This window comes from Pempheris klunzingeri, chromosome 12 (assembly GCF_042242105.1).
Source record: "Pempheris klunzingeri isolate RE-2024b chromosome 12, fPemKlu1.hap1, whole genome shotgun sequence".
NCBI classification, from domain to species: Eukaryota; Metazoa; Chordata; class Actinopteri; order Acropomatiformes; family Pempheridae; genus Pempheris; species Pempheris klunzingeri.
In genome coordinates, this window is record NC_092023.1 from 6,217,029 (window position 1) to 6,235,213 (window position 18,185).

General features: G+C 40.7%; 1 protein-coding gene across 1 annotated transcript in view; it reads left to right on the top strand.

Annotated features, from left to right (window-relative positions):
- The window catches only part of LOC139210505 (calcium-activated potassium channel subunit alpha-1a), a 129,800-nt gene that overhangs the window by 47,839 nt on the left and 63,776 nt on the right, over positions 1-18,185 (top strand). The window contains exon 3 of the mRNA XM_070840507.1: positions 10,768-10,829. Coding sequence (XP_070696608.1) covers positions 10,768-10,829 — 62 coding nt within the window. The remainder of the gene's footprint in view (positions 1-10,767; positions 10,830-18,185) is intronic.

The following is an 18,185-nucleotide window of genomic DNA, read 5'->3' on the forward strand; positions in this document are numbered from 1 at the left end:
CATGATCGTAACGCTTCCAAAACAACTGTATGCTCCTCCTTCCGCCAAAATGGGAAGAGCTGCACAAAATAATATGCAAATTCATGTATGACCTCATCTGGCGAGTAGCTACTTTTCTCAGAAAATAGCAACACTACTGGCAAATTAGAGCATTAGAGGGAACTCTGTGGTGGGCACTTAAAATTGCTAAATGAAAAGGAAAAACCGGTATAATTCACCTCGGTTGTAACAAATTGCTCAGCTGGAAAATAATCAAACAATAATGTTCTGCTTCCAGTGATTTTGACAGTTTCCACAAGCTAATTTTTACATTTGTTGCCCGTAAGAACTAAGAACTATGGTACCTAACAACCATTTATCAGGCTGATTAGTATTGGATTAATGGGTAGACCAATTGTCTGTATTTGGTTTTCATTTCTATCTTTACATTACTACCACAGGATGATTCAAATACAATAAATGCTGCAGTTTATTATTTTGTCTGACGTTAAACAATTCACAATCAGTTCTTCTCTTTTTCTGCCACTTTAATGCTCTTTCATGATCATAATAGTTTTATTATGTCCAGTGTTGCATATCTTTTAATTCATTTATGGTAAGCCATAATCAAACACTGCTTATTTCAGTGTTTTTCTGCTGGGACTGTCAACGTAGAGATGGCACAATGAATGCTCTCACTCGCTGGCAAACCTAAAGTAGCAAAAGTGTTGATTCTTGAATTTAATGTTGAATTCTATCGTCCTTTCCTTCAGCATGAAAACAAAAAAATGGCCCGCCCTCGTCGTGTTCTTCCTCTCTTCACGAGGCAGTGGCTCTGTTGTGCCAGTGGCAGACATACTGACACTCTAGATAACCTGAGGCATTGGAACAAGTTTGTGGACCTGTGATATCCTGCAGCGAAAAGCCGCACTTTACCCCGAGTTTGTCAGTCTGTGGTGTTATGTCACCGAGTGCCTCCACTGAACTCCCACATTAAATCTTTAATACATGGCTACCTTACCATTTAGTTAGCATCACTCTAACAGCAACAGTCCCATTTCACTGCTAAAAATAATGTTGCCCTCTAGCTACCGCACATATGCATAATGGACATAATGGTAACTCAGCACAGTGGCAGCAGCTTTCTATAAAGTCCCATTTGATATTCTGCAGATATACTGCAGTTTTCAAAGGGAGCCATTTATAAGCTCATGTGGTGGGTGTCGGGTGGAGAATGGATATGATGGTAGAGTTGAAGAATTTTCCCTTCTAATGCTGTCAGCGGCTCTTTGCAGGCTGGTCACATGCATCCTTTCATCTTCTCTTCCCTGGCATAATCCCAGCGGGGGTCCTCCCTTCTGTCTCACAGACAAACCCACACACACACACACACACACACACACAAAGGTTGCACACGTGGAGAAGTTAAAGACATATACGCATGATACATGTAAACTCACACACAAAGAGGTGGAGACACGTGCACAGACGCGCACACGCTGTGGCATTTAAGCTCTTGCTGTGCCTTAAGGACATGCTCTAATATTCTCCATCCCTCCACTCATCTTTCTCTTCAGCTGTTCTCTCTCTCTCTCTCTCTCTCTCTCTCTCACTCTCATTCTGTCTCTGCCACAAGCCATTTTCTGCCACCTCTTAATGCTCCTCATGTCCCACAGGGGGGCTATCTCTAATATTCTCTCATTCCTCCATCTCCTGTCATCACCACCTCCCATCTTTTTATCTCCTCCCTCCGTGTCTCCTTCTCTCCTCTTTTGTCCTTTTGCAATCCTGTGTGAACATTCAAGGTCATGGTCACGCTGCCGGTCTCTTGGGAAGGCTGCCATTAAATTCAGGATGCTGTGGAGAAAGGATGACCTCCCTATTTAGTATCTAGAGCATACTGTACGTCTCACACAGTCCTTAAGTCCACCTCTGTTAGGATTTGGCAGTGAGGCATCACTCATAGTACACAACTAGCGAGAGAGAAAAAAATCTTTTTTTCATGAATTAATGATGCCATAGAGAAACTTTTAGAGGAGATTTTTCAGACAGGTTGTTCTTTTCGTCTGTAACAGATCCCCACAGGCCTCCTCTTCATCTCCCACTGACAGATGCTCATTTTAGGAGCTGTCATCCTGTCAGACCTGAGAGCCTTTCCTTCATACCAACGCCCTCCCCACCCTTTGCCCTGTCAATCACTCTTTCTGTTGCCTAGGTACAGGCATCAGTCTCATAAAGGCCACTAGGGTTAAATTGAGCCAATTTCGGTGTTTGTACTTTGATTTATGAGACTGTATTTCTATATGTGCTTTTTGAGATTAAAAAAAAAAACAAAAAAACATTGTAGAAGGCTAAGATGGAAAAATGTATGGTATGCTGTGTGAACAGTAAGACTGGGTGTTATTTTGCAATTTTATTTTTGAATTAAGTCGTTGATTATAAATGTTATTATAAATGATGTCCATAAAGTGGCCCACTTGAAGGTGGTAAGAGATGTATTAAGGTCGTGATCCCAGGCCACCTGAGTGATACTATAAGCCTTATGGCCAAGCCTTATTAGCCAATTAGTCTGTAATTGTAAGAAACGTTATCTGACAAAGTCGCTCTCAAAAAGATCTGATCCTGTTCACGGAGAGAATCAGGCTCTACAGCCGCAATAAGTTTTCTCTGCATAATAATGGGAGACAGCATATTTAAAAAAGAAAGAATCCATTAGGCCAATTTTGCCCTAAATAAGTAAAAATCGTATCATCAAAGATCTGACCAATTGTCTTCATAATGAAACTGTTGCTGTTATGAATTTCTATTGCTTAGCATGCCTCTCCCAGCCATAAGAGTTGCATTGTGCCAACTAGGACGAGATGGAAGACACAGACCACTGGTAATATTAAACCTCTTATGTAAGATTCCAGCAATGGAGCATGAGAATCTAATAATAATGTTATCTAAGGCAACAGGTGGTCTGGGATTGTAACAGGGTAATGCTCTAATGTTGAGCCTGACTTGGTTTCTCCAACCACTCCTAACAGTCTTCCTCCTATATGCCTATGCCTATATGCTTATTATACGTAGCACACAACGTAACACATCTGGAACCCCCAGCTCCCTTTTAGTTATTAGGATAACAGAATTTTCTTTGCAATTTTGGGTTTAATTTTGTCCCAGAGGAACTGAGTGAAGAGCTAGCTAATATCTTTGAACCAACTGTGAGGAAACTTAAGAGACATAGAGGAAATTATGCGTGCAAGTCTAAGTAATATATTCATTTTCAAGGTTTCAGCGCCCCTCCACAGAGATAGTGTTAAATTTGTCTGTCAATTAATATCATCTTTCACAGCACTGAGATTAATGGGACCATTCAAACTAAATATTTTAGTTGCATGGGATGTCATGTTGATTCTTTAGTTCCGTCCTTTTTCCACTAAGAAGTCCTAAAGAAAACTATTCAAATTTGCAATTTAAATAAACAACCAACTAATTATCAAAAGAGTTGACAACTTACAACTCATCCAGTAACTGTCAAGTCCTCGCAGCTTTATTATTATTATTTTTTATTACAATGGAGTACACTGGGGTATTGCAAAACATGCAAACCAAGGCTGTCCATAAAAACTAGGTCTGCTTGTTGTGGCTTGTCGGGTTGCACCTGTTCTTTTGGCAATGCCGAAGTTCATTTTAAACTGACTCAGCACTCTCAAAGTGTTACATTTCACACCATGTTTGTATTTTCGCACATCAAAATCAGGCGCAGTCCCAGTAGTATCGCCTTTCAAGTTTTTGCAGTGACTGATTCAAATAAATGAGAAGCTTTCCTGCCATCTTTGCTATCGATAAACCAAATGCAGAAAGGTTTTCACTTTTTAGATCTGCCGATAAGATTGTGATTGGTTCTATGCAGCCTCTGTGTGCAGAACTGTTTCATTCAGCTGGATTAGTGTTTTCATCAACACGCCATCCCAAAACGATTTAGAGTCATCTCTGCTTCTTTGTTGCTAAATCAGTCCCTGGTGCCTTCGCCTGGAAAGTCTTTTTGCCAGGTGCTGCTTGCTGTGGTCGTCGTGGCTGACAGGTGTGAGAAAAGCGCGGCAGGAAGTTAGTGAAATTGCTTGAGTGCAGGGACATGAGGAGAGTGGGATGTGGCTCCTGCAGCGCTCAAAACAATAATTAGTCATGGTGTCAGCAACAGTATTGACAGTGAAAATCTGTAATAATCATTCCATTGTCTGCCAGGTTTTCTGGTGTCGTACCAGAATAAAGGCAATTTCACACTTGTGTTGTTAGTGATCGTCATCTGTGATATGTCACAGTATCTGTAACTAAAGAAGAAAAGCGTACCATTCAAAATTCTAAACGTGTTGCCGTTTAAAAAATTTTTCTTTCACCTCAATTGATGCAAATTGTAAAGGTTAATTTGCAAAGCATAGACCTTAACTGCATCTTGAATAATGAGAAATGTGGATGAATGATACAGATGACTCTTGAAGGACAGGTTAACATCATTTTATCGAGCCTCTATTCACCCGGTTTATTCGCCAGGGACAGTCACCTGCGTGTGACCTTGAACGGTAACACAAAAGGAGGCGGTTGCGGAAGGGTTCAGGAGACGATACGAAGAGAGAAAAGAGAGACAGAAATGTGTTGCACTGTGGATCAGTTCAAGCTTATTTTCCCCTTCTTCACTCTGACTAGACAAATCAGAAAGCTCAAAACTCAAATACCTTATTTTCTTTTAATTAAGATAACATGTTTAGCAGCTACTGAAATGAAAAGAAGACAGATCAGGCCATCTGGACCTGATATACAACTAGACATTTCATTACAGAAGACTAGTTCATGTAGTACTTATCTCCATCTCATTTTGGCTTCATGTTTTTTTGGACTTACACTTGTTCCCATTAGACTTTACTAAAATTAACTGTGTCTGCAGTGGCTTTGGATGATGAAAACAGCTCAGGCACACACCAGTGCACAACTTATTCAGGCCTCTGCTTGTATCCTGCCTGTTAGCTCCTCTCATAATTTATGAATTGTATATCTGAAGTCTGGGTATAATTGGCCCTGTTCTGTTGACAGTCAAACATGTTAAATTATGGTATTCTGCTCATCTATTTCATTTCCAAAAATAGGGATTATTTTGATGCCACTTTTAATTAGGAGAGTGAAATTGTAGTGGAGGTGGCATTTAGCTTTTATGTCATTGGAAAGAGACAAGCTATCAGCAGACTGAGCCTCAGACAGTCTGAAGTGGACTTTCCAGTACTCTGATAGCCTGTGACTGGATTGTCTTCAGTCAAGGTTGCCTCAGAACAAAAGTGTCACTAAAATGTCTCTAAAAATATTTGTTTTTCTGTCTTAAATACGTCTTAGATGAATCTTTTTTTAGATTAATTTGGGCAAAAGATTGTTAGATATATATAGACATATATCCGATGTTTGTCATGGTTGTTATTCCATCTGTTCATGTTCTGAAAACAAAACTGTGTGTGGCTCCTTTTTATTATTAATCACTATTGATTTTGCAAAAGCTGTTGATGTGCATGCTTGGTATTTCTTGTCCAAGCGGTCAGAATGCGCTGGTATGAATTGGTATGCCTGCAGTACATCTGCTCAGTTACACAGTGGGAATCGGTAGTCCAGGTTGAGTGTGTGACTGGAATACAAAGTGGTTTTTTTTTTTTTTCCAGACAGAATGTCAGATCATACCTACATCCGCGTTGCCGTACAGAGCCCCCCTGCCATTTGAGGCAAAAAAAGAAAGGGGAGATCACAATGCGTGCTCATGTATGGATGCATGCCATCAAAGTTTAATGGAGGTTTCATTTGTTGACATTTCCCCAGAGAGGTTCATACTCTCACCTCGTGCAGTGTCATGTGATTCCTTTCGTGTCAAATCTGCGCTGATGCTAGACGTGTCTGGTAATGGAGGGGTGTTTGTTATGACGGGCAAGCACTTGTATTGGATGGAAATATTTGCTCTGCATTGCAAACATTGTGACAATTTGACGAGCGGGGGAATGCTGTAGAGTTGCATCTGTTTTCTGTTTCACTGAAATGTGAATTATTCTGAGAAAATCTGTTCTGAATGTGAATGAATATCAAATGACTGCAGCTCGTTTCATTTGTTTGAACCTGCTGTAAAAGGCACATGTGTATGATTAGGGATCAAACCAAAGGGAAAAACACACAGCACACTGGTTTGGCGAGAGCTTCCCTTGGCTGTGGACCTCTGAAATCCTTTCTGGCTGAGGCATCAATCGGACATTTTGGAGCTCCTCTCTCTGGCTAACGCAGCGAGCCAGCCTGGATTAATGAGCAAGCTTATCCTGATGCCACACAGTACTGACGGGCATTCTTGACTCCTCACTGAGGATTCCCACTCATGTAATCTTGGGGAACCCATTAGGACTCTTAGAAAGAATTTATTTCAGCCTTTGACAGAAAGAAAAACAAAAATATTCAAGTAAAGATTTCCTCTCATTTCTTACCTAACTACACCACCCGCAAGGATATTTTTTTCCTGCCTTTGATGTCGACCTCCAGAATCTCTGTAATCACAGCATGCAAATCAGCTCACTATTGAGCTGCCTCATTAGCCCCAGGCTTTGGATTTTATTAATATTTTGTACAAGTAGGTTTTTTATTTTATAAATTAACGAAAATAGCTTCAGATTAAAAGTTCCAACTTTCTTCTATGCGCCATGGGCCAAGGCTTTATTGGAAATTATATGTGACCAGAGGGAGCCCCTGAGGTTTGAATGAATTGAATTTAAACCTGTACGGCTTGTTTAGATGACTAATACAACGGGCCAAAAGTTTTTTCTTTTGCTGTAAATTTAAAGTACTTTGTAGTAGACTTCTTGCTTTCCTTTTTAAATGTTGTTTATATACCAACAATGAAATATAAACCAAGGGCAACTAAAATATCTTTATGTTTTGGATGATACTAGTCACATACAATCATAGCAGAGGCCCACAGAAGACTTTGACTCTAATCATCTACCCAGTAGTTAAAGTGACCAATGATGATGTAGCTCATCAACAAAACAACGTGCCAATAAGCTGATGACAGGGAAATATAATAACTACTTATACCGCTACCACTAATACTATTAATAACTATTTGGTTTTGGCAACAATTATCGTCATGGTTAAAAGAAACCAACTGACTACCTTTAGGAAGTGGGCAATGACCAGCAGCCTCCTGTGTTTAAGTTCCACGATGTGTTGACCTTCCCATCCGCTTTGACCTTTTTCCCCAGATTGTGGCTATATGACAAACATCAGAAAGCTTGAACGTAAACACATGTTGCTTTGGGGAATTTGCTGAAGTGACTTATTGTTTCTAGTCTGTAATTAAGTGCCTTAATTTTCAAGGTGTTTCGTATACTAGAGTTAGCCAAAAACATACAACAGACATTACCATCTGATCATTATGTATGAACAGTTTTCTAAATCATAGAATCATAATATATACAGTAAATCAATGTTAAGATATTAGGCCAACAAAATCATGATGGGGGATTTTACCTAGAGTATATAGCCCATCCTCAACCACTGCTGCCACCCATTGACCTGGGTAGTTGACCTTAAAGTGAAGTGATTATTCTGTACGTTGTCAGCCCACATCACCTGTGATACTTTGCTCTCTCCCTGTCACAGCGTGCACTGAAGGGGCAGAGCGATTCATTAGGCAGGATCCCTGTTGGAGGAGGACGTCTTGTGTGAAATTTTGGCTTAGTTTGAGGGCATATTGCCTCCGCAGGCAAGATGAGATGAGCTCTTGAAATTCTTTAGACTGACGAATAAACTGAGAGCGTCTCACTCGCACGTGTGTTTATGCGTGTTAGTTAAGGTTATTATGTGTTAACAGTTCGGATGATGTCATGTGAGAGCTGCAGCCGCTTGCCCACTTGGAGTACTGGAACCTGACACCTGCACACACAGTTCTCACACACACACACACACACACACACACACACACACACACACACACACACACACACACACACACACACACACACACAGTTCTCACACACACACACACACACACACATATGATTTCTCTCTGGCCTCTTTTACACTTCCAAGCTTCCAGTGTGCCTGCTAAAGTGTACCTTGAAAAACATGTGACAAATTTAGCTTTGCACTTTGAATATAGAAAGGGATACACCAATGAAAACCTACTCGGCTATTAGAGAGAAAACATAGTCATCATGTCTGAATGCTGCTCCTCTGACATGACGCTGCCATATTTCAGTTTGTCGCTAATGTGACTTACTCTTGCCATCACATGCGAATCATGAAATAGGCATGTAAACAGTAATTTAATTTGCAACGATTACATATGCAGTGGCAGCTATACTTGCCAATTCTTCTGCTTAGTTTGGGTTTTTCAAGTCCTCGCATTCTTTTGTGGGTGGAGGGAATGCCCCTCTCCCATTACCATTCTTGTAGGTTTCCCCTGGGTGTTATTACATTGGTCCTGATTTGCAGTGGCGGTTGCTCGGTTGGTTGTCTTTAGTAGATTGTGGGTTGTGTGGAGAGAGAGTGTGTGAGACAGGGAGAAATTACGGGGGTGGGGAGGGGGATGGGGTGGACTGGCTTTTACAGCTGAATAACTGGGTCACTTAAAGATGATGACGCTTCTCATCTCCTCAGCTCATGGTTGGGAGTTCACTGGTCAGCTTTTCAGTAACCAACCACTGCTTAGCCATAGTTCTCTAAGCCCCACTACCTTCAGTAGCAGGAAAAGCACAAACTAGCTCCAAGAAAATGCCATATGCATCCATATGTGCTGCATGTGTATATGTATATAAATGGAAATGTATATAAAATTTTAATTTCAGATGTTCTTCTTCCTTGTCAAAAGCTGGTGCCTGCATTACCCTTAATGCACCGTTGACCACAGACCGTTAGGGTGGAGATTCGGATGTGTAATGCTAGTAGTGTAATGTAGCCTCTAGCTGCTAGTCTTGATCAGAAATTCAGACTATTGCTTATTTTTCCACTGTTGCTTATTTTATTTCTTTTCTTTCTATTACTGCTTATCTTGCCCCCGCCTCTGTTGCTGCTTTAATATGTGAATTTCCCCCTATGGGGGATCAATAAAAGTCTATCTAAATGAGGAGTGGGCTACAGTGGTCTGGTGAGCTAATTTCTTTCTAACTTCACCCCCTCAGATTTTTATAATTTTCTAACCTGTAGTCTTTAGCCCCAACCGACATTGACAGTTTATCTAAATGTCTCAAATTGAAAATAAGAAAATCCTGTTCTTATCGCAGAGTTTCAGCTTGAGCCTTCTCCCCATCTCCCTTGTGTGGAGCATCATTGATGTCTTTGGCTTGTAAGGTTATTCCGGCCCCGGACACTGCTATCGTCCTCCATTCAAGCGGCAATCTATTAAAAATGCAAAGGGAAGGGGGTGTTTACTTAATACCTCAGCCACAATGCATTGGATCAATCCAAAGGACCATCACATGAAAGTAATCAAGCTCACATCATCAATAATGAATGCCACAATCAACAGGGGCAGTGGGCTCCTATTGTGAGATGGCTGAATGGGAGAAAAGATCTCATGGGAGGAACTATTGTGCATCGCTACATTGGTCAGCTGTTGCGAAGATGATGATTATGATGACAGTGGTGATGATGATGACGGTGGTATTTGCAAGTGCAGTTTGCTGGAGGGGATTATTGTGGCACATGTTCTAATGCTTTTCTATGGCGTGGAACAAGGGGAAGCTGACATTTACTTTTAATGACTAATATCCAAACAGGTCCTCATTTTTCCACATCAACAGGACTACATTTAAATAGAGGTTCTTATAAGTAATACTTTTGTATTTGCTACAAAAGATCTGCTTCAATCTCACTCTGTGTAATTTTACTGTGATGTTGTACGATATTACATTATAGATAATGTGCCAGTGTAGGATACAGTGAAAAATATCCATGTTAACAAGTAACGTTTAAACAAGTATCGACTTACAAGATGTTTTCTTAAATACATAACGAAGATGTGCATTTCTAATGTGCTTTTTCTAAAAACAAGCAGCATTGTTAGCCTGGTCTGATCTAAGGGAGACACATTATGCTTATTGTCAGCTGCAAAGAGCATTTTCTATAATGTCCCCTTTACATTAATGTAGTTTTTTCCACAAACAAGTAATAATTGTTGCACTCACTTGGTCATTTTCTTAAACATTTACAAACAAAGTTGTTTTTATACACTTCACAGAATTATATAACTTGTTTATATGCAGTTGTTGCTGCCAGTAATGGAAGCTGCCTCACCCTACGTTACCTTATCAGTCATATATAGTCATTGAAACATTATATAGAGCACAGTTCAGCAGAGTCACCATCTCACACAATGCTGGCATTGACTCAGCACAGTGGCTGAGGAGTGCATGTCAACACTTGGTAACTGTGGTCCTCTCAACACCCCGACACACCCGATACATATGCTCTTCTGTATAGTTGAGCTTACAAATGTTTGCCCTTTCTTAGCTTCCTTTGATGGTGTTGGCTTGACTTCACTCAATAGGCTGTATTTGCTGACATGAGGGTGGGCATTCATTATTCAGCACATGCTTTTTAAAAATGTCCACCACCACCAACTCACTGTTAGATTACAGATACTGTAACTTGTGTGTGTCTTTTGTGTCCACCCCAGCTGATTACAAGACTCTGTTTACTATAGAGGACATCAGTGAGCAGAATTGGAAGACTTTTGCCGCTCTGTGCATGAAAGTAATTTCTCTCTCGTCTGTGTCTTTCTCTCCTTAGGTGGTGTTAGTCTTTGCGCTCAGCATCGGAGCCCTTGGAATATACTTTATAGACTCCTCAGAGTAAGTATTAACGTCATGACATATCTTCTGAAACAAGGTGAAATTTCACACAGGCTCTAAGCGGCTATACCGCTGATGAAATATGGATAAAATAAACATTGTGTGTTTTTGTTGCATGAATTTACATTGGCCTCCATACTGTGTCTCCTTACTCATTTCCACACACTGACATCTCTGAAATGTAAATGCACATATTCACACCCCCACAAGAACTCACAAGCACACACACACACACACACACAAATCTGCATCTGAGGATTTTTCAATGGAAGGCCTGTCAGTTTCTATGGTAACAGAGACCGGCTGATACTGTACAGTATGTGTTGGGGAGCTTGTTCTATGTGTGAGTAAGTGAGTGTGTGTATTGTCAGTTTATGCGTATCCCTGGCTGGCAGTCACCCAGAGACAGATTGCAGGCCTGGCATCTCTCCGATAACCACTGCAGCGACTTTCACACCATCCATCCAAAACTGTACCTTTTAAAGGGATAGTTTGGGGAAGTCTTGTGAGGTTCCCTCTGTTAGAGATAATGACTCAGTAGCTTTTGCAGCGAGTCCCAAAGTCAGACCATAGTGGCGATATTCTGCATTATCAGGTAAAAATGAGCAGCATCTGTCAGGGGCAGCTTAAAAGTTTTCTGTTTACAGGCCCTGTCTGCTTTTGCTGCTGCTGTTCGCCACACTGGCCAACAGTGTTTTGCAAGAAACCGCAGAGTACAACAGTGAAATGTGTAATTTAATTCAAGCTGCTACTTTATACTGTATATGTCCTACAGGCAATTCTGTAGCCCCTGACTTAAGTTAGTAGAAGCGTCTGTAGTAGATGATTCAACTCATCTCTTGGAGGACAGTGGCTTAAAGTGCACTGATTTCATGTGAAGCAAAAGAGGCAATTTATTACTTCCAATCATGTAGAAGTTGTTGCATGTGCCTCTGGAGATGAAATAACCAACGATGTGTCGCCGTGCCCTACAGACTAACTCTGTGTCTTTAACTGCACTTTCCAGTATTTCAAACACAGCTTATTTACCAAAATAAAGCCTCAAATATTTACTGCGGTGTCTGTGGTTATGGATTGTTGATCACAAAAGGTCCATAAAATATTGACCAAGAAACTTCATGGTACTTTTTTATCTTTAAGCAATGCCAAGCTTCATGTAGTTTTTACTTTTTCACAATCACAATATCTTTGAACTTTCAAATGATGTCCCTGAGGGAACTGAGCGATAGAGATGTAACATTTTCAAAACAACCAAATATAAAATGCAATCTGACTTGGCGCAGTGGGAGATTCCTCCTGGCATGAATCAAGTAACCCATTTGTACCTCAGAATAAAAACGTTTACTTCTTCCTCCTCATCTATCTTTCTGCATCCTTCTCTCGCTTCCCTTTTGTTTTCCTATCAGCCTGTGGTATATTTTTTAGCAACAAAAGGCATTTGTTTCTTATAATAGTGTATAATCAGATGATGACTAGGGATGCAGAGTAATTTCCTCAAACAGTCATTGGTCGTATAAATGATATATGATATGTATAAATAATCAATGAATCATTCAGACATTATCAAAATAGCAGCCACAGAGACTGGTTGGGTGCAGGCAACACACACTTATAGTGGTTTGGGTGAACTTAGACCTCCAAATATTCAGTGTTGTGCAAGCTGTTACATTTGTATTGTTCCTGTTAGTGGTGTAAAAATCATCATCATCATCCATATGACTGTACATGTGTGTTTTACATGTTACATGTGTGCCTGTCCTATGGAAAGGTTATGATGCATCTGTAAGAGATGCCTTAAATGAGGTCAAGAATGACTTTGACATGATCAATAGGCTAACTTAGCACTTAGGTCAACGTAGGTTGAGCATAAGGGAGAGATTTACCATGCTATGATACATACCTGCAGGGCAAAAAATGAAGAAAAAAGTACTTTGGTTTTGCTGCAGAGCTGTACCTTCTCTCACTGTAGTATTTTCTCATCCTATCTTGTATGTTACAGTGCACTTTGAGTGTATTTCTATGTGAGTCGACTTCCCTGAGGCATTGCCCTGATCTCTCTGTGCTCCCATTAAGCTGTGGCCCTCTCTACCCTCATCATTGTGATTAGCTCAAGCTTGTCACTTGAGTGTGCACATCCTCTCAGGGGGACTACTGATCAACCCAGAGCAGCTTCAGCCGACGCTGGGGGCTTTGACGTCCTCAACTGGGCCAGACTTGTGTTATAGCCATGCTTTCACTACAACAGCTGGAGCCTCTTATGTGCTCTACACCAATTGTTACATGTCACAGAGCTGACCTGACACCCAATCTGCCTCTAATGTCCATTGAGAAAGATCTATGATGTGACATAATATTTAACGGCCAAAGATGTCTGAAGTTACCAACCTCAAAATAATCCAAGATGCGGCTTATGGGCCATCAAAGTCAAATGGTTCCTGCTTATCATTGTAAGAATGAAAGGCCACCTGCTCTGGGTGCCCCGGGAGCTCACGTAGAGCACGTACCACATAGCAAGGCTGAGTCCTTACTGCGTCAGCTCGGGTTTCAAATCAAGCCTGGGTCTTTTGCTGCATGTCATCCCCTCTCTCTTCCCCGCCTTCCCTGTCTCACTCCACTATCCTGTCAAATATAACAGGATTTCCAAAAAAAAAGAAATGTCACATCCCTGCTAGCTGTCAAAGGTAAAGCTTATACACAGATACATCTCAAGACTAAAAAGTTTGACTCTGTTTTTTATTCTCAACACGAACATTAAGCTCAAGGACACAAATTTTGATTATACCTTGTATGTGGGATTATTATGCATGCATTTGCGTTGTGGTAGCATGCACTACATGCATAAATGAGCTGACTCCCATTCATACCACCATACTAAAATGCTAAAGATGCTCTAAAGTTGACCTTCTTGCCATCCAGCTGCTTTGTCACTAAATGTTAATGACTGAGACAATCTGTGAGCACAGATTTATAGGTCACCCTTTTAATTACTCTCCCAAATATTGAGGGGTCTCATGGTACAGACTCACTCAGACTCAATCGTCCCCCTCCCCCTCTTCCAAATTGCCATTTTGGCTATTGGATGAAGTGAACATCATTCTGAAATCGTCTGTGAAAAAGGAAAGAGTAATGGGAAGGATTATGGTTGAGTCCCTGTGGTAAGAGTGAAAAGAGATGCGGTGGAATAAGTGCATGTGGGTTGGACCTTGGGAGGCTGGAACTGCACGATGGGCTTTTATGTCTACTTCAGTGAAGCAGGGTAGCCCCTTGGGGCAAGGACACACACACACAGACACACACACTGGGAAAAATACTGACGAAAACATACCTTTCTGGTGGCCAGGCACCAGTCTCCTAGGCGCCGTTTTGCTTTTCGACAGGTGGGGTTTCCTAGCAGGAGCTCTGTTGGCCAATACCCTACAGCAAAGATCCACAGAAAAACACAGCAAAGCTTTCTGTGAGGCAGGTAGACAAGGAGAGGAGGGAGTTGTTAATTGGCCACACACTGCGTTGAGTGCAAGGATTACTTGTCATTGACTTGGCAACCATGTCGTTGTTTAGAGGACTGTTTTTTGAATGGATGGGAGTGAACGTAGCTTCACAGAGAGTGACCGTCCATCTGTTTGTTTTGACAAAATGGTTGTTTACCACAGCTCTGTGCGACACATAATAATGTATAAGACACTGTCTTTTCTATTCCTCTGCAGCAGACTTCACTTGCCAAACTGATGCTATTTCAGTGATACTTTCAATGGGAGGATACTGCGTCCTCACCCGCCCACATCTGAATCTGCTTTAATACCTTGGCTCATCCCTCATCCTTCATCCCTTCTTTTTCCTCCTCTGTGCTCCCATGAAACAAATAGAGAGGAATGTAGGACAAAGTCTCTGCAGGCTGCTCTTAAAGGGATGCCCTTGTTACTGCTCCACTTCTGTTTCTATTTCTCTCCCCTCTCAATCCCTCCCTGTCACACATACAGGCTGTTACATGCACGCACTTGCATAGTCATGTTAACTCAAAGAAGCGCACACACGCATAGATGCGCACAAACACAATTTTGTTGCTGTCGAAGAGGCCTCATAAGCAGACGCCTGTGCCTGTAACTCTATCATTAGTGTGCGATCAATGTCAGCGCTGAAAAAAGAAACAGTGCCTAATGACTAATTAATGGGGTAAGGTGAGAAATATGGCTGAGCAGTGAGACAAGCTTGGCAGACTTTGAAGATGAAGGGTAACCTATATAAGGACCTCCCCTTCTTGTGGTCTTGACGTTACAATTCGTAGTTGACAACATTCCTAAATAGCTTCAGATTTATCAGTAGGCAGTAAGAGATGACTCATTTCAAAATCAAATATCCAGCAATTTTCTAATATCCCTCCATTTTTATTACTTTCTCCCCCCACACACACTTTTAGGGAGATGTTCTCATTCTGAATGAGTCAGTTAGTATCAACATTTGCTCTGAAATAAAGCAAGACTATGAAATGTCAACATTACACTCGTAGATAATGAACGTTTGTAAGCTTTATTGAACATGACAGAGCTGTTTTATGATTATGGAGCCTTTCCCTGTGGACTGAAAAAAGCTTTTTAATTGCTATTGATATCCGAGCATGAGCCGAGAATGGCTCCAACAACCGCCTTTGGAGTCCTGCTTAGCTCCCATGTGGTGAAGCCGCACATTAGTGTGACAGTATAACAAGGTAGCCCGAAAGTATCATTCGAATGAGAGCAAAACGACTGGCCGTCACTCTGTCTGGTAAATGCAGATTCAGTGCATGAAACACTGATTGAAGTCTAATGAAACAAATTACCGGAGAGATTAGCCAAGTCGCTCTGCAATCTGATATTTTTTCTGCTATCAGTGAGACGTTGAATGGTCCAGCCTCTTTGTTTATCAAAGTCACCATGGCAATATAAAGGCCATTTGCTGTTGCAGTTGCCTGATATCCCTCATTGCCAAGCGGAAGGGCTATTTTTAGACCACAGCATTAACACAGCATGAGCTACTCTCACAATGTTCAGTTAACTTGAAATTGAGCTCATTTAATTGGATTTATGGCTATTTTTGGAATATCTGCCCACCGTGTCAATTCATGTTAACCCTTTTGGCTTCCACTCAGATTTAGCAAAAATATATAAAAACCAATGCTACCATTTGTTACCAAATGCTTTTTAATAAATAACTGTAACTGTGTACCACTTAAATTATCATTTGAGACCTCAACTAGACTTCATATGTAATGAGAAATTATGAACTTTTCAAAACAGCATGAAAACATCTCATTTTGCATGATAGTATAGATCTCTAATTAGTTAACAGTTCAGTATGATGACTACATGAATCATACACATTTAATAATAGTTCAGCATTTGAATTCCTGCTAAAAATCAAATATGTACTGTATTATCACAGATTCTTTCCTTTGGTTGAGTTTGTGTTTGCTTCACAAACAAACTACACGGGACTTGAACAGCTTTTATACCAGTGAAAACGAAGTGGTCCAAAAGAGGGAATATAGAGTTAAATGTAGAGTTTGTAAAGTAAAGTATCGTAAAGTACAAAACTAATAAGTTTCCTATCATCCATGTTCCATTCAGATCATGTACTATCATTTGTATTCACGGCTGTGTTGAAGTCAAACACCAGCTTGAAAATGTAATTATCATATTTTGATAAGACTTGGTCTTAAAATGACTAAAAATGAAAGTAAGAGTTTTGCTGTAGAGTGAATGAATAACTTGAAATGAATCTAAAATTTGTTTTCGTTGGGTATAATTACTTGAGTAATTGCTTTTGTACTGATTGAAGGTTATTTTACACGAGGAGGGCTAAATGCACTGATTAAATGACGTAAAATTAGAACAAATAAAATATTGCAGCACCAACTTAATTTGCTTGACAACGTTAATCAGTGTGCTGATAAAGACTTGCTCTTTTTGCATATAGCACATAAACACAGCTTTTATCTCTTAATTGGTTTGTGTTCAAAAGAGGAGTGTGATGTGTGTAGTTCAGCTATTGTACTCTAACACTGGCTTCTGAATGAATTAAGCATGAACTAATGTAAACGTAATTTATCTCTTGCAAAGACGTAGCTCCTTTTTTTGCACTGCTGCCCTTATTTTTCAAAAAAATTACTTTCTCCTTTCAATTTATTACGTTGTCGAGCACACTGTATGAAGTCGCTCTTTCTGTCAGTGCTACGCTATTTTCAGTCACTACTCCTTCAGATTCTAAAATAAATAACGTCTTTGTAGAGGAAATGCTTGAAGCGGATTAAAAGTCATTTGCATTAAAATGAAAAAACTGAGTTATGTATTTTTAGGCTCTCTGGGGAGGTTTTATTTGTCCATTACCCTTGTATGTGCTAAAGTATTTCTTATTTTAGTAATGGTGTCTCGACCTAAATCAATCATTTAAGTACTAACCTGGTCCTCTTTCAGCTTCACAGAACTCCCCCCCCCACCGCCGCCCCTTAGCTGTGCCCCTTACACGTACATGCACTACCTTCAGGAGAAACACTGCGTGTAAGCCAGACATACGGTTACTGTGCTCAAGTCACATTTTAAATGCATTTCTATCCTTCTGTTTGGGCTTTGCATGATTGTATGGAGTGACTTGAATGCTTAACGAATGAGACTATAAATCCTTAACTATGTTCGAAGATACCTATTAGCTTACTAGAGCAGTAAGACATTTGTGAGAGATGAAGAATGACTCAGATTTGGTGAGCATTAGTCAAGTTGGCAGCAGTGTGTTGTTGTTATTGTTTTCTCAGGGGGCAACCTCGCTTTTGCTCCTGCAGCTAGCCAAGGTCATGTGCAGGCTAATGAAGGGCTGGCTCCTGCTGACTGACGGAAGGTGTTTAGGACTATTTTTAGAACATCATCATCAACATACTCCTTTGCCCTTGTGAACAAATGAGTTTTACCTCTCTGGATGCGTTTTCCACAGGCAAGAATTCCTGGTCAGAGGAGGTTAACGTGGGGAAACATTTCATGTCCTGAATTAGACGTACATGCTCGCAGCCTTCCCTCTGGCAATCGCTGTTCTCATGTGTGTGTCTGGATGCAAGTGCATGCACATGTGTGTATTTTGTGCAAGCTCTGGTAATAAGTAAAGTGGGGTTATAGAAGACCTAGTGTGGTGGGGGCATTCACCAAGTCAAACATAAGAAGACTAGAGTTTATCACAGAAGCTCAGGAATCTCCAGGCAATTTCCATGTGGCCTAAAACTAGCATTGTGTGCTATATATACGAGACAAATTGTCTTCAGTACCTCTGGGAGCTTGCTCCCCCTCCCTTTTCTCTCTGTCACTTTCACATCTTCCGCTCTCCCTCTCCCTCTCCCTC